This window comes from Chionomys nivalis, chromosome 9 (assembly GCF_950005125.1).
Source record: "Chionomys nivalis chromosome 9, mChiNiv1.1, whole genome shotgun sequence".
Taxonomy (NCBI): domain Eukaryota; kingdom Metazoa; phylum Chordata; class Mammalia; order Rodentia; family Cricetidae; genus Chionomys; species Chionomys nivalis.
In genome coordinates this window covers 49,567,346-49,591,280 of record NC_080094.1, presented here as the reverse complement: position 1 = coordinate 49,591,280, position 23,935 = coordinate 49,567,346, and the positions used below count along the sequence as shown (strand labels likewise).

Below are 23,935 nucleotides of genomic sequence, written 5' to 3'. Positions count from 1 at the left end.
GTATGTAAGAGTAAAGAGCTTTTATTTTTACATAAATTTTCAAACTCGGACTCTCCATGTGTCCAACATATTGGAGCAATTGGAGAGCCCCGAGGTCAGATGGGGTTGGGTTTTTATAGAAGCAAAGGTAGGGATGAGAGATTTCTAAAGTTCAGGACCTCCGATTGGCTGACATTTGTCTAGGGGTGTCCTGGTGAAAAACAATGGATGTGTGCTGGCAGGTAATCCTATCTACAGAGGTTAGAATGTTAGGAATTTCCTTTTGAGGGTCTGATCCTGGGTGGTACCTGGGTGGTCTCAGTTTGTGTTCTTTCTCAGAACCAGGTATTGCCTCAGGGTAAACTACTGAGACTCAGGCCTCTATTGAGCTTGTCATGGCTGGGTCCTACAAAACCAGTAAAATACTAATATTATATTACCAGGGGGCTTAAAGGAAACAGGTTAGAGCACAACCTGCTTTCTTAGGCTACCAAAGAGATAGCAAGATTCAGTTGGTTTTCTTCAGATGAAAGCCTGTTTCCAAATCCTCCGTTCTCACCTGTTTTGTTTTTGCTATCTGTGCTGTTCTACACCCCCTAGAACACACCCTACACTCCTAGTAAGCCACCACGCCACAGTGACAATCCACACTCACTCTTTACATTTCTACAATTGCCCGTGAAGCTTTACAGTAAATCTTCATTCTATTTTTTCTTAGTAATGACTTTTAAAAGTCATATCTTCTGCTTATTCATGGTTTTGAGGTAAGACAATAACTTCTTGTTCGTAATTCTGGTAGAGCCGCACTGAACTCAGTCTAAATACTGTCCACAGAGTTACCGCCAAGTCCGGCTGAATGAGCTCTTACAGGAACATTCGAGAGCCGCCAACCTGATCGTGCTGTAAGTGTCGCTGGCGCAGTTGCCTGGTGGGGAGAAGGGACAGGCTGCGTGGAAGGCTGCGTGGGCTGATCGGACTGAAGGTCCAGGACTCCTCCGGTGGGAGGCAATAAGTTGGAGCGTGTGGGAGTTTAGGCTGTGAAGGAAGACAGTTGTCACTCTAAGACAGGGATGACCAAGTTCTGTGAACTTCAGCAGGATGTGGTTGGACTTGCTAGTGGTTCTACAACAACCATGGGGCCAGGAGCATGTGTCCATGGACTGAAGCTACCCTATGGTCCCATATGACCAGACTCCAGAAGCCTGGAACTCTGAAATTCCCTCCCAATAGCCCAAGCAGGCCACAGGGCTCACAAGCATCTCCCCTTGATGGGTGCCCCTGAGCTGTGTGTGTACACGGCTGATTTCCTGAGTGGGTACTTCCAAGCCATGTGTGTCATGGCTGACAGTGTGGGAACAGATCACCATGAGCTTTTATGTTTTCATTCTTTCTCCCAGGACCCCACCAACGTTAGGAATATACCCACTGAAAGTATTACTCATGTAATGGAGATTGGTGCTAAAATGGGAAAAAGTCCAGCTATTTTATTTTTACCCCATGAACTGACCTATATATGAAAATATATGTATCTTCAAGCACGGTGTGGCCTGGAGGACTGCCACTTCTAATGTACACTCCTCCCAAAAAAAATTCCCAGGATATATTGGAAGGAAGAGTAACTTTCTCCATAGAGCAATTTTTTGTTTATTAAATTCTCTGTTTAAAAAATATCAGAAGTGATAATTTTATTTTGTCTGTACAATGACTAAGCCATTTTTTCTCATTTATACATGTTTGCATTATCTGAAGAATACATCAATTTAATTTCTGTATTTAAAATAATTGCAGTGCTCTCGTTTAAGGGGGATATGATAAACATTTCAGGCTACCAGTTATTATTAATTCAGAAGCGCAGATAATGTCCCTTCCCACTGTAATTTTTCTCTTTGCTTTTAATTTGTCTTCCATGCCGTCAGGAGTCTTCCAGTGGCGAGAAAAGGATCTATATCGGATTTGCTGTACATGGCGTGGTTGGAAATTCTGACTAAGAACCTGCCTCCTGTGTTACTGGTTAGAGGAAATCACAAAAATGTCCTGACATTTTACTCCTAAAGAGTGAAAGATGAGGAGTGTTGCATCTTGACATCTAAATATGAAACACATCTGGTACTTTGTGTTCTAAAACCTTGTCTATAGATGTACAAATCTCCGGAGACTAGTCTACCTGATTCTACATAAATGTTGTCTTAAAAAAAAAGAGTTTTTACTAATGAGAGGTTTCCCCGTTAGTTTAAGGCTCATCAAAAGCCATGTCACTCCTAGAGAAACACTTTGTCGTAGTTGCTGGTAAACAAAAAATTAATAAAACCTCGCTGGCATGCTAATCTGGATGTGAGCTCCACGCAAACCTAATCCCATTTCTGTGGAGTCTATACAGCCTGGCGCAGGCCTCAGGCCCACAGCAGGCTACCCATAAGCGCTTATTGATGGGCTGGTATGGGGATGGCAGGAGGTAATCACAGGAAAAGACCTGCTGGGTCAGCAGCCCGATTCTGCTTGGTCTCCTGAGAGGCTTATGAAGATTTAAAAATCAATAACTGAAAACTTTGTGAAGGACTGGAGTCTACAGAATGTTCAAAGCATTTAGCTAAATAAGGTTTATTTAATGCAGCAGATAATGTGCTTACAAGTTGGTTACAAGATGGTTGGTAGCACAGGGCTTGCATTTGCTGCCGGCTGAAGGCAGTTTAGGCAGGCAAGTAAGAGACACATGTTCCACTTAAATGAAATCCAGTTGATTCTTAACATAGAAATTCCAATTGTCTTCCCTACTACATATTTTTAAATGTCTATCTTAATACTACTTTGCTCATTTTTTCTCTAATTAAGTGGTTTGCATAGATGAAATCAAAATAGATGTGTCATTGAAAAATAATCTCATAAATTTTCAGTCTACTATTAAAAATACATCCAGACCCTACATCTATTTACTTCCTATAGTTCTTATATAGGTTTTAAAGAATAACAAGACATAAATGAAGAAACTTGTAAAATTTAAGAATACAGGTGATGATTCTTCTTGATAGTGTGTCTATAATATTTAATCACAGAAAAAATTGTTTATCTGATAAATGGCTTGTTTTTTGTTTTGTTCTGTTTTGTTTTTTTCCTTGGCATATTTTTGACTATTCTGGGGAAACATATGGGGGCAAATTGACCTGAAATAAAATCGTTAAAATGCTTTTGCTTTGACAAAGTGGTGTATTTTACTTTTCTGTGATTGAAATCAACGACACTGTGCCATGGTACATAGATATGAGCCAGAATAGAATAGTACATCCCGTGGCCACACTTGCAGCCTGTTTAAAGCTGGGGTTCAGGGTGAGTGCTTCTAGGCCTAGCTGTGCTCAGAGGTTGGCAGAAGAACAGAGGCAAGGAAGGAGCAAGACTTGGACAGCTGGTGTTCCCTTGTCCACCTATGCTCAGCTCACCCTACGGATCTGAAGCTTGAATGACTAGTGACCTTGTGAAAATGACCCTGCTTCCTCTGAAATACTAGAGCAGGTCTCAGGAAAAGGCAAGAAGTTTACCACTGAGAACACATCCTCCTCACAGTGAACCTTTGAGGGTGGAGGAGCCTGGAAGTGGAGCGGGGGAATGGTGGAAGCAGTGATGTGGGGGCTAAGGACTGGCTTGCCCAACAATCTGGAACAGGGATGTTCCTTCAAAATAGCCCAGGACCCGAGGAAAGTACTTGGGCTTTGTGCTCCTGCATGATGTAGGCACTGGCTGTGGACTGTCCAGGAGGAGGTATAAACTTTTCTCTGAAGGGGCTGAGAGCTGAGGTCTGTCTGCCGACAGCCCTCCCAGCTCACAGATAGCAAGCTCTTTACTAACGAGTCTGCCATCTCTGCCAAAGGGAGTATATAACTATAGTGAATTAAACAAACAAACAATCATCTCCTCTCAGATTGGTCTGAGCTCAAGTCTCAATTTACTAATGGAGCTCATTCCTTAGACACTAAGGGATAGGTCAAGCCTACATTTATTAGTTCGGGGTGATTTTTCAGTTGTTTTTATTGGACAGATAGGGTAATATAGTTCAATTTGAATTCAGACTCCCTCAAATGGCCTTGAACTGCTCCTCCTGCACCTGCCTCCCAAGCCTGGAATTCCAGTCCTGCATCACCACATTTAGTCTATGGTAGCGCTGGGGATAGAACCCAGGGCCTCACTCATCCACATGTAGTCTATTGTAGCGCTGGGGATAGAACCCAGGGCCTCATGCATTCAAGGCAAGCCCTCTAGCAACTGAGCTACACCCCGGCCTTGCCAGGCCTGTGTTTAAAGTTTCACTGACCCAGATCTGGACTCTTGCCCTGCTTCGCAGACCTTCTCTCATCATCAGAGAACTGTTTGAAGAGACTGAGAACACAGACAGATCTTCACAGCCTTCTAATTATTGGAAAGGAATGAAATTACCCCAAATGACTAACATTTGATCTCAGTATCTCCCTCTACTTCTAGTCTAATTCTGTCTTGCATCAGTGTGCTTTTGATTGCTTAAAATATGTTCTAAGTCTCGGTGGCGAGCAAAACATTGCTCCTCAAAGATGTCCACACGCTGATCCCTAGAACCGGCGTGTCTATTACTTCCAGGGGCAGAGAGACTCTGCATGCATGGCTCATGCGTAAGCTAGAGCTAGGGATAATTGTCCTGGTCAGTCTGGGTAGACAGACACACTGCAGTTACAAGGACATAGGGGAGAGCCAGTGTAGGGTGTGGCCAGAGAATCAGAGAGATGAAAATTAGCAGCAGAGCTCCACCTGCCGCTCAATCTCTGAGCACAAAGGGAGGAGGCCTGAGGTAGGGAAGGAAGAAGAAGGAACACATGACTTTCTCCTCTAGAACTTCTAGAAAGAAAAGCAGTTTTTTAATGCCCGGTTTTATTTAGATTATTGATAACTGGGTTAGACTTTTGACCTAAAGATTACTTTTAAAGACAGTGTGTCTTAGTTAGGATTTCAATTGCTGTGAAGAGACAGCATGACCAAGGCGACTCTTATAAAAGAAAACATTTAATGTGGGGGTTGGGACAGTTACAGTTTCAGAGGTTTAGTTCATTATCATCATGGCAGTGAGCGTGGCGACTTGCAGGCAGACATGATGCTAGGGAAGTAGCTGATTATCCTACATCTTGGCTTGCAGGCAACAGGAAGTAGTCTGTGATTCAGGGTGGTATCTTGAGCATGTATGGGACCTCAAGGCCCACCTCCACAGTGACACACTTCCTCCAACAAGGCCACACCTACTTCAATAAAGCCACATCTCCTAGTAGTGCCACTCCCTTTGGGGGGCATTTTCTTATACACTACCACAGACTGTAGTACTTTGTTGTACCAACAGATTCAAGGCTGCTGAGTGCGGTGCTGCAGTCTGTAATCCTAGAATGAGGTTGGAGCAGGAAGATCACGAGTTCAAATTTTTCCTCAGGAAGTTCAAGGCCAGCCTGGACTTTGAGAAACCCAGTCTCAAAACAGCAAAATGAAACAAAGGAAACGCAGAAAAGAAAAAGCAATGTGAAGCCTTCCAGAAGCTCACTGGCACATTTGAAATTCTGTCAATTTTCCCTTAGGAATGCCAGTTTGACTTAGATCTTGCAACATCTTCACTTCAAGTGAACTATACAGACCTCTTGTTCTTTCTTTCTTTCTTTCTTTCTTTCTTTCTTTCTTTCTTTCTCTCTCTCTCTCTCTCTTCTTCTTCTCCTCCTCCTCCTCCTCCTCCTCCTCCTCTTCTTCTTCTTCTTCTTCTTCTTCTTCTTCTTCTTCTTCTTTCCTCTTCTTCTTTCCTCTTCCTTCTCCTCCTCCTTCTCCTTCTTCTGATTGCTTTTCCACTTTACAAATTCAATTTATTTGCTGGTCTAGGTCACCCATGTCTGCCAAAGCCTCTTCTAATTCAAAAATATCACATCCCATCATGAGACTCAACAAAGCCACTAAAGCCCTCTAAAACAGTCCCAAGGTCCCTGCTGAAGCAACTTCCTTTTTACTGTGAACATCAACCTTTCTGGCCTTGTGAACTGGGGATCAAACACAGTTTCTCTCAGTCTCCTCAGTCACCCCATCCTTCCTTTATGGACTTCTCTTCCCTGATATTTACAGGACCTCAGATGGAGATAGCCAAGTGTTCCTAATAGCTCTACTTAGCCAGTCAGTCAATGTCTGATTACCTCCTTTATCTTAAGGAGGCGGTGGTCATTGCTCAGGTTTTCTGCCTCCACCACAGTTAGATGGATTCCATCTGTTCCCATGTCCCACAGCCAGCGTGCATGCACAGCAGCAGGGAAGACTCAGGAACAGTTGCAGCACTGATGATCCCACCTCAACACAGGTGACACCTCATGAAAGCTGCAACCTGGGAGCTCTCTGCACAACTTGCAGGCAGCTCAACAAGTCTGAGGAATCCCTCAACTTCTGAGATGGCTGGAGCTCAGCGTGGCTGCTCAGAGTTCGGACCCTGCACACCCCCTGTCCCAGTGGTTATTTACAGTTTCTCAAAGCTGAGAAGAGGCCTTCAAGTTTCCACTTTCCCAGAAAGTGCCTTTTTGCTTTGTTTTGTTCTTTTGTGTTTCTTTACCTCCCGACAAGGAAGACAGGGAAGCTTAGACTCTTTCTTGGCCTTCTCTCCCCTCAGCGAAGGTCGTTTTCTCACCTGCAGGCCTCTTCCTACCAAGAAACCAAGACAGCCTCCCTCATCTTTTCCTTACCAGACAAACTCCTCCTCTTCCACCCTGGGAACTTGCGCTGAGTCTATCAAAGGAATCCTTCTCTTGGCCCACGGCTCACTTCTCTCTAGTTTACTTGACAGTTGATTTGTCCTAAAGTCTAGTTTTCCACTCTATGGGGGAGGCGGAAACATCTAGTGAATGGCAAAGAGAAGATGCTGTTCCCGTCACAGCAAGTAAGGAGGAAAGGACAGAGCCAGAAGAAGGGGCCAGGATGAGAAACACCTCCAAGAATATTTGGTTAGTGGACTACTTCCTCTCAGATTATTTACCACTTTCCCGAAATGTCACTGAATTACGAATTGATCAGGGGATTAATCTCTGAATCAAGCAGAGTCTTCATAACCCAACTGTCCTCAATGGCTGAATCCAAGAACTAGAGACCAAGTCTTCAATACCTAAGCTTTTTAGGGGAAACTTCATACCCAAACCATGTGATCTTGTATATTCCTATGGGAGAGTTAGGGGGACAGGTAACTGGGAAAGTGAAAGTGGGCTCTCTGAGGTGACTGCTTCTCATTCCCAGAAGTCATTTGGAGGAGAAACCAAGGAAGGTGAGGGGTTTTGCTTCCTGGTCTCTGCTGTTTGAAGAGCCATGGACACAAGCTCCTGCTGCCACGAACAGAACTTCTCGGCTTTGCCTCTATTATGCCATGATGGACTGGATCTGGAGGTGTGCCTCTAATAAGCCTGCCTTTTCTCAAATTGCTTCTGTCAGGCGTTTTGGATTCAGTAACAGAAAAGCAATGAATACAAAAGCAGGGGCAGAGGGAAATGCCTTCAGTTGGATCTCTGGACTATAGCCCCCCTTTCTGCTGTTTTCTGTCCTGGTGTAGGAGACCATTCCATCTCTATAAATAATACACGTGTGTTTGGGGAAGTCAGGGTAACCCGAAATGGCACCTAAAACTATTATTCCTTCTACCTTGACTCAAATTGAAAATTCGAGTGAGTTACAAAACGTTGCACAAAGGGTGTCTAGAAAAACGGTAAAAGAAAAATAAATTCGGCCCCAATGTCAGATGGAATCATATAAAGACGCTCTGACCAGAGCCCAGCCAACAGAGATGGCTACATTCTAAAGTTAATTTCGTAGTTCATTAAGAAAGTCCAATGAGGAAGGAAGACATGCTGTGAAGAAGCACCATGAGCCAGGAAAGACAAAGAAAGTCCATGGTTTCTCAAGGGCGTTCCTCCATTAATAGCTCCGCATCACTCAGACTTTCCCTTCGCATCTGACAATAAACTTCAGCCTTCTGGTCCCACTCAGTGGCTGATGGGGCATCTTTTGTGACTTGTTTTGATGATCTCCATTCAGCTTACTTGAGAAAGCAGGAGACATTCGGGATGCTGTCTGTTTATTAATAAAATTATATCACAAAAATTCTTGCTGGGGCTCGCGTATTTAAGGTGATGATGTCTCCACCAAAATGTTCGGCACAGCAGGTTTGGTAGAGCTGGGAAGAGTGACTAAAGGTGAAGGGATTCTTCCTAGGGTGTGATGAACCCACAAAATTCTCCAAAAATAAATCCCAAAGCAACAGTCTCTGAACAGGATGAGCAACCATGGGCTCTGAGGTCTGGGCCGAGCTCTAGCCAAGCTCTCTGGTGACTGTCCTGTGTACTTCCCTTCTTAAAGCTGTCACTTTTACACTATTTCCTTCAGATGAGCTAAATGATGCCTTAAAATTAGATAATAGTAACTCATCTGTGAACTACAATTACAGAGATTGTGTCTCCTGACACGTCTGCATAATGTAGAATCAGTTTTTCATGATGGCCGCCTCGTTAAGTTAGATTGAGTATTCAGTATATTCAAGAGAACGTCACGCTCTCAGATTTTATGATAAGTATTCTATCCCCACCAACCTCTGCAGCACAATGAGGCAATAATTTGTGAGTCGGTTCAAATAGTTTTACAGCAAGAAATACTTGCCTAATTAGCTTCCAGGCCACTTAACTGCCAGTCACTCTTGTGTAGATCTGCAGAACTATTTCTCCTTAAGATGTATTTATTTTTAAGAGTGTTCTACCTGCATGTATCTAAGTTCACTGCATGTGTGCCCGGTGCTCACGGAGGTCAGAAGAGGATACTCGATCCCCTGGGAGTGGAGCTATGGATGGTGGTAAGCCTTTGTGTTCCCGGTTGGAACTGAACCCAGGTTCTTTGCGAGAGCAGCCTGTGCTCTTGGTCACTGAGCCATCTCTCCAGCCCCTCCTGAGCTATTTGTATGTTCAAGATCCCTGGGCTTGTCTCACGGAATCAAAATCCTACATCTGTTCATTGTGTTCTTCATGAGGGCCTCGTAGGAATATTCGTATGTGGTTGCTACATTATACACTAATAAAATATTTTCAAATATGCCTGCACACACACTTCTGGGGAAGGAAAAGTCACCCTGAGAAGCTTCCCAATGGTATTATTTTGTAGGTGTGTGTGTGTGTAGGTGTGTGTGCACGTGTGTTTATGTTTGTCTGTATAGGTGTGTGTAGGCCAGAGGTCAGTCTCCGGTGTCATTTCTCAGGAATCACTCACCTAGTTTGTACAGACAGGGTCTCTCATTGACCTGGGACTCACTGACTAGACTAAGATAGCTGCCCAGGGAGCCCCAGGTTCTGTCTGTCTCTGCCTCCCAGTGCTGTGAACACAAGCACACACCACTACACCCTATTTTTTATGTGCGTAGTGGGAGTCAAATTCAGGTCCTCTCATTTGTATGGCAAACGATCTACTGAGCCACCTCTCCAGAACCCACAATGGTGTATTGGGCCAAAAACTTAAAAATAGTACATTAGCAAAATTAAAACATTCAGAAGTTCTGGAAGAATGGTTTTCATTAACATTATATTTTATATATATATATATATATATTTTTTTTTTTTTTTTTTTTTTTTTTGGTTTTTCGAGACAGGGTTTCTCTGTGGTTTTTGGAGCCTGTCCTGGAACTAGCTCTGTAGACCAGGCTGGTCTCGAACTCACAGACATCCACCTGCCTCTGCCTCCCAAGTGCTGGGATTAAAGGCGTGCGCCACCACCGCCCGGCTATATTTTATATTTTTATTTATGCTTCCCTGTCTGTATTACCAGTTCCTTTTCTAGCTCCCCTATTGTAACCATCTGTTTACAAAAGCACACTCCCCACCTGCCCCCAGCCTGCCTCGGATTTTGTTCCATGGTGGAAAGGCCTCCGGAGCAGAAACAAAGAAACACATTTCAGTTTTACTATCAGAGTCCTAAGTGACCTTGTGTTTTCTTGGCATCCATGTCTGAACGTCACAAACTTCCATGAACTTCAGCATGAGAAACCAAGTTGCTGTGGCCCATTTTGGAATGTTCTAAATTCAGACAATAAGGACAGTCTTCCATCACTGCCTACAATGCTTCTATTCCTGCATTATTGCCCAATAAGACAGACCCCCACCCAGAAGGAATGCAAGAGTTTTCAAACCCCCCAGGTCTGAGAAGGCTCCTCTATGAAGGACCCTCACCTCAGGAAGTTGGAGAGGAGAACAGTGACGCTGGCCAGAGGTCTGAGACACTGGAGGAAGATGGAGAAAGCGATAAATGTTAGTAGATGCATCGGTTTGGATGCATTAGTGATAAACACCCAGCCACTAACAATGCGTCGGTGTCTAATTAAGAAAGATAAATTTAAAATCACTTCTACTTGGTGTAACTAAGAGTGAGGCCAGATTTGAATTCTCTACTTGCCTTTCCCTGTGCCTTTGTCATTCTTTGTCTATTGCATGGGTCTGAACCTGTTGCTGACTGAGAGCTGTCTGGTGACTCTTACCCTGTGCCTGTGTCTGTCTGTGTGTTTATGCCCCCACAAAGGGCTTTGCTCTCTCCTTTATTCAACAGCACAGAAAGCTTACCTGGAGGAGGGAATGGGTGGTACTTTACAGAAATCTTTAACAGTTTTACAAGGGATTAAATCAACCAACAGATAACAAACAAATCTTATCAAGTAACATCCACGCTTTTCAACACTATGGCTGTGGCGGTATGGTGTGAGAGGTCCCTCTGTCTATGTGTTGATTGGTTAATGAATAAAGAGGAGAAAAACTGAAAGAAAAACCAAGTCTCTTCTTAAAATGCTGTGTTTGTTTGTTTCATTTGGAGACAGGGTCTCACAATGTAGACCTGGTCATCCTGGAACTGGCTCTGTAGGCTAGGTTGACCTCAAACTCAGAACCTGCCCCTGCCTCCCAAGACCTAGGATTAACGGTATGTGCCATCATACCTGGCTCTTCTTAGATTTTTTTTTTTAAGCTTGAAGCACAAGAATTTGAGAAGGATCAGAACTCACCCAAGGATGCCCGGGGGGGGGGGGGGGGACGGGACCAGAGAGAGGGTGCAGCCTGTGGAGGAAGCAGTCCCACAAGGGACCATCCATCAATTCCAACATGAAGGACCCTGATTCGTTTACCAGTCATCTTAGCACCTGAGAGTATGGGTGGCAGCAGGCTCCGTGTTGCCATCTGGGTCTTCTTGAGATACATAGAAACCTGCAGAGAATGCTGAAATAGCAAGGATTCGGACACCAGAGCATCTGAGGTTGCGCGGCAAACTTCGCCCGCAAAGCTCCTATTTGATCCTCGGGTTTCTAGCTGCCGCTGGACATATGCAATTAAATTAGTCAGCAGGACTGGTAGCTGAGTCCTGATAAAACAAACTGGGGTGGGAGATACCTCGTTCTTCTTAAGTAGCGTAGCTTGGACTGCAAGTCGATGTTCATTTTAGCTGTATCTCCACTGCCATTAACAATGACTTGTCGTGTTTCCCCCTCGGAATCCTGACACTCCTTTTCAGGTGGCTAATGGCCCTTTCTCTGTTCAGTCGAAAATGACCCAGAGGAAAAAGTGATCACAGTCAACACTTTCTATACCCAAATTAATAAAAAGCACATAAGGGCACTGTCATGGTGGTGGGTATTATAAGGTAAGCGATGCTTTTGTTGGAATAAAACAGCCAGTTAAGCACTTTGAAGCATTCATGACGTTATATGACTTTTGCTAATCTGGAAGATAAGATAGGAGCTCACACACCAGAGCTAAGTGACAAATTAATGATAGAGTGAGTGTCGTGGGAGATAAGATGGGAGCAGGAGTCACTTCTGGTTGTAAGTGTCTTGGGTGAAGAGAAATTTTGATCTGGGACTAGAAGAGAGCTATAATTATTACATGATCAGGGAAGCACGGATTCAAACAATTTCTCATGGGAACTCTCTTCAGAAACTACTAGAAAGGACTCCAGCAAAAACGAAGGAACAAATTAAGAGCCAGACACTTGATCCCTGGAACCACGCTCAGGATGAGCGGGAACAACCTTGAAGTCACAAGACACCCCAGATCAAGTTCTCAGCACAATGAAGACTTCCTCACCTCAGAGGGACAAAGAGCAGGGAATAAGAGACAAAGATAAGGGACAGAGGATAAGGGAGAAGGGGAAGGGGACAACAGAGTAGGGGGAAGGGATACTTGCCTCAGAGGGACAAAGGGTTGCCTCTGGATAGAGAGGAGACAGAAGTAGCCTGTAGGCAAATGGCAGTTTATTAAGGTAAAATGTAAAATTCCTCTTAGGATGAGTTGGCTAATTTTGATTGGACAAGGTAATTAAGGCAGCCAAAAGGGGGAGTTTTGATTGCCGGACTTCAAGACTTTGATAACTGAACCTTGGTAGTCAACTTCAGGAGAAGAAAATGGTCAAATGAAAGAAAAGACCTTGGTAGCTAGCTTAAAGAATGCAAGGGAATGGGGAAGAAGGGTAAAAGTTAGATGTTTGTCATCCTCTGGCCTGTGTTGGCCATGCCTAGGCCTGTGTTAGCCATGCCCAGGCCTGCGTTCACCATGCCCAGGCCTGCGTTCACCAGGCTCAGGCCTGCTAGAGCCACTTCAACCACCACAGACCAGAGCCAGACCATGGAAAAGGATACCCTGGGGGAAATTATAACTGAGAAAGAACTAAATGTGTTTCCTGTAGCATGTTTGGAATACAATACAAAAAAATAATGGGCAAATTAGATGTAGCTCCTATAAAACAATTGGCTTGAGAGCACTATGGTTTTTAAAGCATCACACTATTTGCCTTGGTAGTGAATGATAGCTGGAGTCAGGACAAAGGTCTTTCAAGGGAGGACCTGCTCAAACGTTCTCATTAAATATTCCCAGGACTGGTGTTTAGGATAATGTTAAAAGAATTATCCTAATTCAGAAGGTAAGTTCTGTATCATTTTAAGAGAAATGTCAACACATAATCTAGAGATAGGGAAGGAAATTCCAGCACGAAAAGCCCACACATTAGGGGCCTTGCCCTTAAGGAGTGAGACTGGGAGTGGGTGTGTGCAGACGCTTAGGGAAGGCATCATACCTGTCTCTTATTCTGAAGAGCAATATACGGAAGAAAAAGCCTTCAGTTAAAATTCAGAGGCGCCTTGATCCTCAGACAGCAGGCAGAAATAGACACTGGGCCTGGAGTGAGCTTCAGAAACCTACCATGTTACACCAGGAACATAAAAGGCCAATTGAAGGATATAAGGGCCTTCCCTGATGGATTTTGAATCTAATCAATAAGTAGACAATAGACAAGAAAAAATATACATGTACAGACTGTAGTAACAAGAAATGTAAATAAAAAATATTCTGGTAGTAAACGGTTCTGAGGGGGGGCGGGGCGACCACTTAAGTTTTTTTCAGAATGGCCTGGAGATAAATGGAGTTTTGCTGGGGCCAAAGCTGGGTCTAGAAACGGTTAGAAAAACACCGCGACCAGAGGGCGTAGGACAGTCGCTCAAGCGGGAAAATGAGATGAACGCCTGCCCACGCTAGAAATTTCAAAGTTCTGGGCATATAAATAAAATTTAAAGTCTGGGCCCAGAGAGAAGGCTCAGTGGGACAGTGAGCTTATTGCTCAAGCCTGGTCACCAAAGGTCAAAAGTCCACCCCTAAACCCACCTATCGTGGACCGAGCTGACCTCACACAGGCATGGCCATAGATGCAGAAGCACACATACACATCATGTGGTTTTTTTTTCCCTTTTCCTCTAACTTTTCCTTCCGTTTGTTTGGTTTTTTGAGACAGGGTTTCTCTGTGTAGTCCTGGCTGTCCTAGAACTCACTCCGTAGACCAGGATGGTCTCACACTCACAGAGATCCATCCATCCACCTGCCTCCGCCTCCCAAGTGCTAGGATTTAAAGCGTGTGCCACCACCGCCTGGCTAATAACAGATTCGTCAAGGAGCTTCAGGAAGCAGAGTGTATTGCACACCCAGTAGAGGACGGCACTGGCCTGTAGAAAAGGCATGGAAATGACGATCATCCCCTAATATGTTTAGTTGGTATTTCTGTAAAAATGCCTTGGGCCTTCTATTTATTTTGAAATCCAAGTGCATCACAACTGGGCTTCCATGTGTTTGTAGTATACTACAGACAAAACCGGAGAGTCTATTAAGTTCCTTCATTATCCCCTTTGTAAAGTCAAAGAATAATTGACTTCCAGCCACGGGATCTCCCATGTGCTTTGGCCGAGAAGAGATTTAAAAACGCTCTGCCGGTTCACTTGCAGAAGGCGAACGGTCTTTCCTTAGCGCCGCGGAACGTCGGGCCGAGGAAGGGCGCGCAGGAGGCCGCTAGGCGGAGCGCGGGGCGGGGCGGCGGGCTCGGGGCCTGCGGGGCCTAAAGTGCGAGCCGGCCTCCCAGGGAGGGACCCGCCATGGCGCTCCTGTGCGCGCGTGCGCTCCTGCGGGCTCGGCTCCCCGTGCGCGCGCTCCCGCCCGTGCAGAGCCGAAGCCGCGACGGAGCCGGTGAAGTCCCCGCCCGGGCGGGGGGGAAGGGAGGGTGCGGGCGCTGGGCCGGGAGCGCGCGCGGGTGGAGGGGACGCAGCGGAGGAAACACGCGCGCGCGCACGGGTGGGGAGGCTGGGCCTGCTCAGGTAGCGGGGAGCCGGGGCCGGGCTCCGAGCGCGGGAGCGAGTCCATTGGGGTCTCCGAGGAGGGGAGCACGCCGCGGTCGGAGTCTCCGCTAGGCTGCGCTCGAGCCTTTTGCGGAAGGCGGCGCCCCTGTCCTGCGCGGTGGGCTCGTCCAGGCGGGAGAGGTTTTTTTTTTCTTCCCGGGCTGGTGGGCTCCGGTGCTTATTCCGCTCTTGGTTTTTTTCCCCACTTGCCGCCATGCCCTGCTCGGAAGACGCGGCCGCCGGCTCGGTCAGCAAGCGGGCTCGGGCCGAGGATGGCTCTTCTCTGCGCTTCGTGCGCCTCTCGGAGCACGCCACGGCTCCCACCCGCGGGTCCGCGCGCGCTGCGGGCTACGACCTGTACAGGTGAGAGCCACGGCCACGCGGCAGGATTGCAAACCCCGAGCCTCGGTGCAGCCGTGGCTCCGCAGCGGTCTCGCGGAAACTTTTAAGAGTTCTACCTAAGCAAACCCTGTAAGGGATTCGGGCGAGGGGAAAGTAAACGTCTGACATAGCCAAAAGCATTGCTGTGCAGCGTGCACGCCACCCTTTGCAAGGGGAAGGTCCGGTGAGCGCGGCTTATCCTTGACGGAGAGGTGACGGTGTGCACGTTAGAAAAGCTACGTGGGAGTCTAGGAAGAGGACCCCTGGACGCTGTTTACATTTCTATACGGCCATTCCGTCCAAAGACTGGGAACTTAAGAAAGGGGGGATCCCAGGCTCAGCAGTATAAGCACTTGGCGATGGTCATCAAGCCTCATGCCCCGTGTGTATGCATCTAGCATGGCGAGTCTCTGGAGAGAGGTTAGATAATTTGCACATCTTGTAAGTAAGCTGGGGTCTTTTGTGTTTCGTAAGTGACTGGTGAGCACATACCACGTGAAAGGAATGGAGCTATCACAGTTCTCCAGACTAAATTAAGGTCTCCCGAGTAACTTCCAGTGCTGCTCATTGTAGCCTCTGACGTTTTTAACAGAAAGGGAGCGCAGCATTTGGTAGGTGCACCTTCGGAAATCGGTTTTCATCCGTGTCCATCCCAGGAGCCACTGGGGATGGACACCCAAAATTGGGTGGCCAATTTTCTCCTCAGCCACTGAAGTTCACAGCCACAGCTTGGGAGATTTGTTGATCTACCTGGCTCAGAAGGATGCAGCGCATCTCGGGCGCCTCACCCGTGTTTACCCTTTTCTTCTGCAGGTTCACCCTCACTCAGGAGAATCATGTGTTAGCAGGTTAGAACTGTGCCTGGCATGGAGTGAGGGCCTAGTGAGTGTTAGCTGTTGTTTGCCAGTTTCTTGGCTTTTCATTTTCTTTCCATAAAGTTTGTGAATTAAGTCTACCTTTCTGCTCCCCGTGCTAATACCCAGCCATTGCTTTCAATGCCGAAAACGCACAGCTGTGGCAGTATTAGCATCTGCTCGATCCACTGTTAAATTCAGAGAACAGTTAGCTAAGCTGTGAGCCGGTATTTCTTTCCCACCCCCAGCCAGGGTTTTACCATGGAGTTCTGACTAGCCTGGGCTCACCAAGATCTCTCTACCTGAGCACTAGGGTTAAAGGTGTCTGCCACCACCTCCAACCTAAGGCCGTCTTTTTAAAGCTAAAAGAAAAATTACCTTCTAAAGAAACATTTTAGATGAGTTAGGAATTTGTCAATATTGTTTATAGGATCTAAGTTTATGTGAAGTAATGACATAGCTATACAGTTTATATGCATTATCACAGCAAAGAATGTTAAAAACAGTTTAATAAAGGGGTGGTGGCACACACCTTTAATTCCATCACTTGGGAGGCAGAGGCAGGAGGATCTCTTGAGTTCAAGGCCAGCCTGGTCCACAAAGAGTAGCAGGGCAGCCGTGGCTGTTATAAAGAGAAACCGTGTCTGGAAAGAAAAAAAGTTTAATAAATACTTACTTTATTTAAATGTCTTTTTAGTGCCTATGATTATACAGTAGCACCCATGGAGAAAGCTGTTGTGAAAACAGACATTCAGATCGCTGTTCCTTCTGGGTGCTATGGAAGAGTAGGTAAGTGGTTTAAGAAACAGGTAACTGTCACGCCTGCCCTGTATGGTAACATCTGTCATTTTAGTGTCATGTGGGCACACAGTGGAGAGCTGATGCAAGCTTGGGCAGTGTCCATCTGGCCACACACAGCTATTTTAAAACACTTCACATGTCTACGTTTGCCTCTTTCTGCATTTTTACTTCAAATACCTTCTTGAGTTTATAGAGTTGTTACACTGACCCAATTGTTGGTTCTTAAAATGGAAAACATGGGTGGTTTTTAATTGGAGCTTTTTCTAGTAGTGTTGTAACTTTGCAAAAGTTAGTCTGCATAGGAGGTCACGTTCTTTGTAAATATAGTGATGAGCAGACTAATATTTGTGTAAGAAAGTGGGGTCTTATGATGGCTTTGGCATTTTATATTATGGGAGAGAAGCCTGAACCCACACCCACGAGCCTTGTCTTGCTCTGGGCCCCAGAGATTAGAGCGAGGGGCACTTGTGTGTGTACCGTTACTGCTGAGAAGACATGGACTGAGTTTCTGGGACGTGACACTTATCTGGAGACAAAGGCTCTTCCTTAGATAAGAGACCTGGACTAACACGGTTGTCACACATGTGTAGAGCCTCCAGTAGTACTTTGCCCCTTAAAAGGAGGAAAATGGATTCTGCTGGTCTGTAGCATCGCTGACTACACTTTGAAGGTCCCAGCACAGGAGAGAACTGAGTCCACTTCTGATCTACACACACACCCCATGCACGGTTATACTAGTCAGAAGGCTTCAGGTTGAGCCTTTCCAATCCATCTCAGCAACCCATTGTTCCCTTCGGTACCACGACCAGCCTTGTGACGGTGCTTTGGGTTTGTTTTGAATTAAAATGGCATTGACTTTTTCTAAGCTAGCCTCTTTCAGCTTTGGTAGAATAGTATATGGTAAGAGTGTTCTTTAAGAGTGATCTGCTGACATTAAGGGGAAAATAAACACCTTAGAGGAGACCGTGGTACTTTAAGTTATATTGCAAATAGTGTATCTATTTCCCCTTACCATTGAAAGTGACCACTGTTTTTCAATTTTGTTTTCAGCTCCACGGTCTGGCTTGGCAGTAAAGCACTTCATAGATGTAGGAGGTAACATTTATTTCTTTATTCTATGAGATTTTGTAGTATCCTTGCCTCTGGGAATCTCTAAGTCTGAATAGGCAATAATGCTGTGGTTTTAGATACTATTTGATAATGTCTGATTTCTACTGATCATATATGAAATGCATCTTGTCTTACTAAGAACAGGCACTGTCCAACAAAGGGTTTTGTTTTGCTGTACTGATAATCTGTATTTAATACAAAGATGAGGAAAACCTTTTGTGTGGTTATTGAATTATAGTTTGCTGAACTATTTAGCAAAAGGTTCTAGTTAGACAGCTCTAACTTGTAAGAATTTTCTTAGCTTTGAAAGGCCATACTTGTTTTGCAAAATGTAGCAAGGTTCTTTGCCCCACAGTACCAAGACTAACTACAGTGTTTTTCTCTGTTTCTCGAAAGTGTCTTCAGTGGCACTTGTCTCTCTTGTCACCTTTGGGCAGTGTCGCCTTGTAGCTACAGGGTTTCTAACCGTGCCTCTTCTCTTTCCTGACAGGATTCTTATGTGTGTATTCATTTGGTATGTGTGAGCATTCTGCCTTTGTGTATACATGTGCAGTGTGCTTGCCTGGGTCTTTGGGGGACCAGAAGAGGGCCTCATCCCCTGGTCCTGGTGTTACAGAAGGTTGTGAGCTGCCTTGAGGGTTCTGTCAGCTGAACCTAAGATCCTCTCCAAGAGCAACAAGTGCTTTTAATTGCTGAGCCATCTTTGTCGGCCCTCCTGATAGGATGATGTTGTTTCTGAGCTCTTATTAGGGCACATGACTTCACTGCTGTGGTGCCAGACTCTTGACCTTTCTTCTTCATCCAGTATTTTTGACTGCAGAGACACTGGCCTTCAGATACCTATGTATGCTAGATTTTCTTGCGGCCATTTTTACAGAACTGTGTCAAGTGGGGGTTTTTGTTTGCTTTGTTTTTTTGTTTTTTTTAAACGAGAAAATTGGCTTAGAATTGTGTTTCTAATACCACTGCCCTCACCAGTGGAATCAACACTGCCCATCCCCTCACTGTCCTGTTTTTATTGTTCTGTGCCAGTGTGGGTGTGGGTTGCTTAAGGAAGATGAAGGGCTCCTTGCCCGGACTTGTCTACCCGCGGGCCTCCTGTTTTGGAAAGTACTGGTGTCTCCCATGGTGGCACTAGGTGGCACTGTGGGGCAAGGCAGATAGCCTAAACAGTTGTCTGTTGTGTGTAGCCTTAAGGTTGGTATTTACAGTTCTCTCTTGGATTGAGAATTCCCAGGGCTTAGTGAGTTACATTTAATTTTCAGAAATACTTTTTACAGACTGGAGAGATGGCTCAGCAGATAAGAGCGCTGGCTGCTCTTCCAGAGGAGCTGGGTTCAATTCTGAGCACCGCATGGCAGCTCACAACTGTCTGTAACTCCATTTCTGAGGTTCTGGCATGCTCTTATGACCTCCTCAGGCACAGAATGCATGTGGTGCATAGCCTTCTACCCAGACAAAGCACCCATACACATAAAATAAAAATTAAAAAAAAATTACCAATTCAAAAATAGCCACTTGGCATATACTAATTACCTAACTTAAAGTTATAAAAGGTTTTGTATATTTTTATTGAACCTTCAAAGGGTTTTGAAAGGGACTATACTCATCTGCATAATAGAATTTAGTATGCCTGCCTCTGAGGGGTACAAGAGCTAAGTTCTGCATGTGAAACAGCCAACAGTGTTTAGCACATACTTTGATTCAAGTTAACAGTTCTGTCTCCTAAGGACGTAGCAGATTTTTATGTGGAAACTTCTTTTTCCCCTCCAACCTTGTTTCTAAATTTTGCTCTGCTTAAACCAACTGTCTGGGGGAACAGCATGTGGTTGGAAGGTTAGTTTGCCCGGTGGTTGGTGTGAGGTTATTCATAAAATCACACTGCGGTATGTTCTTGGATTCAGAAAATCTAAGGAATTTTTCTTAGGTACAAGTTTATCATAGTTGGCCACTGAAGGGAGATGCTGTTAGAAGCCTCAGGCTGGAAGAAGGGTCAAAAGGAAAAGTTGACTGTGTAAGACTGTGCTCTGAATTCACATCTGGTAGGTGTGGAGCCTTTTCAGTGAAGTTTCCAACAGTGACATGCCAAAGTCTTGACACAGAAAGCCTTGCCTGAAGTCCATTACCGACTGCCAGTTCCAGTGCCTGGTTTTTCCAGTGATAACTTTCCAAGATACTTGGTGCATTTTCACGAAGAGATATTAGAACGCACCGATCTTCATGCAGAGATTACACACAGGGTTCACCATCTTCATGTAGAAATTACACACAGCGTTCACCATCGTCAGAGATTACACACAGGGTTCACCATCTTCATGTAGAAATTACACACAGGGTTCACCATGTTCATGTAGAAATTACACACAGCGTTCACCATCGTCAGAGATTATACACAGGGTTCACCATCTTCATGTAGAAATTACACACAGCGTTCACCATCGTCAGAGATTACACACAGGGTTCACCATCTTCATGCAGAGAAGGTCGATCTCTGGGGGTTTTGTTTACTTGCCCTTTATTCTCTTTCTTTTCTTTTCTTCTCCTTCCTTCCTTCCTTCCTTCCTTCCTTCCTTCCTTCCTTCCTTCCTTCCTTCCTTTCTTCTTTCTTTCTTTCTATAATAGTGGTACTAGGATTGACCCCCAAGAACTCACACAAGTGCTCTCCCCTACCCCTTTTTTTTCTTTCTTTAGTCCTATCTGTACTTGTAGTTTGTAGTGGCTTTGTGGGTTCTAGGAATTGAACTCAAATCCTGTAAGAGCAGCCGGTGCTCTTAAGTGCTGGCCATGTCTCCATGCCCTTTTTTCCTGTCTTCATGAGAGAAAAGCTCATTAAGTTACCCGGTGAGCCCTGAACATGGCAGTTGTTCTGCATCAGCCTCCCAGGCAGTTGGCCTTGAAGGCCTTTGCCACTGGAGCCAGCATTGTTTTGGTTTATTTGCTTGCTGGTAGATTTTCACATTTTCATATTCCGGGCATATAAAATGACATGACCTTGTAGGATTCAAGACACCTAGCTGTTTGAATGTTCTCAATAGGAGAATTTTGCAGATACACAGTGGAGATTTTATATATATATATGCTAGAAAATTACTATATTTACAGCTCATGAAAAAAACATAAAAATCATAGATAAAATATGGAAATGTATGACAAGTGTCCATTGTACATATGGAAAGAATGTTTACCCACAGGGAATGAAAAGACCATGGAATCTTTTTTATCTAGCAATGTATGTATATGTCCGTCCTTTGACCCAGGATAGTTCCTGTGACTTACTAGAGATAGCGCTGATGTACATCCAAGGCTGTTTTGTGTATCATAGCAAAAACATGAAAGCAACATGAGTGTTTGTTACGTATGTTGTTATGTTATTTCTGCATAGAAGTAATGTCACTCCCTTCTACATATGCATATAAAGGAATCACTAGAATTTATGCTGTTTCAGTGAATAACTGATTCTTTGGGGCGGAAGACTTAAAGTAATTTAATTACTCTTAGAAACTTGATTACTATAATATTGGTTTTTACCTTGTGATGCTGCTTGGGTAATTTAATAGTTTCCTAATAAAGCACAACCAAAAGAATTTGGAAGTCAGCCCTGGTTATCTTACACAGACTCGTTTGTAGTCAGTATGCGTATTAGGCTGTGTGCCTCAGAGGTCTTCAACGGTGGAAATTCTCCAGCCTTCTGTGGTCATTCGCTCCAACGTGGGACAGCACACACTTATCCTGGGGTTTCCTTGTGAAGTGCAAGCTGCATTGTTCCTGCCGCTAACCTTCCTCCAAAGAGTATGAGAACGGCTGACCCAATCTTTGTCAGTTCCTTTCCTAACTATTGAAGAGTAATAAACTGATAATAAAGGGAACCTTATATAATATTTGGATTGGTGAAAGGTTTGTTGCTATGCTAATAGAAATGAAGGGCTGTTAGCCACGTTATCTGTGCTTGTGGGAACACATCAAGTTCCGGACTCCGGGATGGCTGGGGGCAGTTGTGAGGCCTGTATCTTCTGGGCTGTGGCAAGGACCTAGCTCAGGTTTCTTGTAAGGATCCATTTAATTTTGTAATATCAAACATGTACTAATTAGATATTTAAAAATAATCTTGGGCCAGCAAGATGGCTTGGGGGGTAAAGGTCCCCACTGTCAAGCCAGGTGACTGGAGTTCACACCCGCATGTGCATGGGAGGAACTGACTCCCATAGTTGCCTTCTGACCTCCACTCACGCTGTTGCAACAACAGCAAAAATTTTAAGAGAACTCATTCAGCTTACCAGCCAGTGTTAACCGAACTCTCGTGGTTTGAATGGAAAGGGAGATACAGCAGCAGTTCTGCCCCATTTTCTTGTGCAAGTGGACTGTTCTAGTAGCTGCAAGACTGCTACGTAGCATGTCACCACTGACTTCCCCTGTAGGTTGCTGGGCTCGGAGTGTTGTTTCTCTGATTTAATCAACGAAAGCTGTTAGCAGAGAAGACTTCGAAAGCCCAGATCTTTTTCTGCTAGTCTTAGCATGTGAACTGTGAAGTCGGCCGGGAGGTTGGAGAGGATGCTTGCTCCAGCCAGCTTGGAGTACAAGATGCTCACCACTTGATAAGCATTCAGGATGGAAAATTGGAACACACTTCTAAAATGCTTGTTTTTTAGTAATATCAATTGTTTCCAGACTGTGTAGGACCAAAGTGAAATTCACTTTGTCAGGTGTAAGAAGGAGAATCTGAGGAAGTCTTTGGAAAAGTAGTTTTGAGATAATCTTAAGACACCTGCTGTTCTAATGACATAAATCAAAAATAACTATTTTTAAATTATTTTAAATAATTTTATTTAAATTTAAATTATTTTAAATTATTCCTTCCTCCAGCCGGTGTCATAGACGAGGATTATAGAGGAAATGTTGGTGTCGTGCTGTTTAACTTTGGAAAAGAGAAGTTTGAAGGTGAGTTAAGTATATACATTCACCTGTGTAGGAAATTTGAGTTACCTGTGTTAGTAAAACTGACCCTAGTTCTCATTGAATAAGACAGGATAGAAAATACATCCATAAATATCAATAGTAATCTGTGTTTTTTCTTTTCTTTTTAAGTAAAAAAAGGTGATCGGATTGCACAGCTCATTTGTGAGCGGATTTTTTATCCAGACTTAGAAGAAGTTGAAGTAAGTGTAAATGCCGAGTGGAGAACGAATGGCGTCTCAAAGTGCAGAGGAGGGATGTTTGGGAGTGTGCTGTGTGTAGCTAAACAGTGTGCGCGACCCGTGCTAGTTAAGCTAGATTGGTTTTTCAGTGTGAGGCCGTTGAATGTTTTCATCTGGAAGAGCATAGCCTTTCGGATGGTGGGGTGACAGGGTAGGCTAAGGGTTTGTGGGTTGTCCGGAGAGCTCTGACGGATTGATTGGCGTGCCTTCCTCCTCTCTTGTCTTTCAGACACTGGATAACACTGAAAGGGGCTCAGGAGGTTTCGGCTCCACTGGAAAAAACTGAAAATTTGCTAAAGTGTTTTGCTGTGTCAGCGCTCTAAAGAGGAGCTTCAGTTCTGGCAGCGTGCCATGTCCTAGAATGCAGGAAAGGGGACCTGTTACGTCACATGGGAACATCTCTTCTGCCTCTGGTTGCCTGTGAGGGTAGCACTGAGAGGCAGCCTTGATGAAACCAAGTATGCAATTGGTTTTTTTTTTTTTATTGTATTATTTAAATTCTAGTCCTCGAACTACTGGTTTTGCTCTAATTGCTTTTTTCGATTGTAAGTTTTTTGTTTGTTTGCTTGTTTTTTAATTCAATAAAATTGAAGTCTTTAGCAGAAGCTGTCTTTTACATAAGCTGATTCAAGAACCAAAAAGTGGTCAAGCGTGACTCAGCACTTAAGAGACTGAGTCGGGAGCATTGCTGGGACTTAGAGGCCAGCCAGCGCTACTGTGAGATGCTGTGTGAGGAGAGGCGGTGTTGTGGGTCTGAGACCATCAGGTCTCCTCGCCCTGGATTGGAACCTACTATGGGCAGACTCTAAAGTAGGACTTGTGTGCCAGTGGGGGAGGGGCTGCACCCAGGAGCAGAAGGGACTCAAAGGGACCTGCTCCTTACAGCCATGGACCTAGAGCACACTGCACTGCCTGCAAGCAGCTCGGCTGGTCTTAAG

General features: G+C 44.8%; 2 protein-coding genes across 4 annotated transcripts in view; both read left to right on the top strand.

Annotated features, from left to right (window-relative positions):
* Slc12a1 (solute carrier family 12 member 1) overlaps positions 1-3,082 on the top strand; it is an 82,338-nt gene extending 79,256 nt beyond the window's left edge. For all 3 annotated transcript variants that reach the window (XM_057780467.1, XM_057780469.1, XM_057780470.1), the window contains exons 25-26: positions 814-881; positions 1,896-3,082. In XM_057780467.1, coding sequence (XP_057636450.1) covers positions 814-881; positions 1,896-2,031 — 204 coding nt within the window. In that variant the 3' untranslated portion in view covers positions 2,032-3,082. The remainder of the gene's footprint in view (positions 1-813; positions 882-1,895) is intronic.
* Positions 3,083-14,407: 11,325 nt separating this feature from the next.
* Dut (deoxyuridine triphosphatase) lies at positions 14,408-23,602 on the top strand. The gene is made up of 7 exons (XM_057780976.1): positions 14,408-14,510; positions 14,890-15,022; positions 16,592-16,683; positions 17,746-17,790; positions 22,666-22,740; positions 22,888-22,958; positions 23,227-23,602. The coding sequence occupies exons 1-7, from the start codon at positions 14,420-14,422 to the stop codon at positions 23,281-23,283; spliced, it is 564 nt and encodes a 187-aa protein (XP_057636959.1). The 5' UTR covers positions 14,408-14,419; the 3' UTR covers positions 23,284-23,602.
* The last annotated feature ends 333 nt before the right edge of the window (positions 23,603-23,935 follow it).

Coding starts and splice junctions, on each gene's coding strand:
- Dut (XM_057780976.1), top strand. CDS start 14,420: ATGGCGCTCCTGTGCGCGCGTGCGCTCCTGCGGGCTCGGCTCCCCGTG. Junction 16,684..17,745: donor TGGGTGCTATGGAAGAGTAG/GTAAGTGGTTTA, acceptor TTTTGTTTTCAG/CTCCACGGTCTGGCTTGGCA. Junction 22,959..23,226: donor CAGACTTAGAAGAAGTTGAA/GTAAGTGTAAAT, acceptor CTTGTCTTTCAG/ACACTGGATAACACTGAAAG.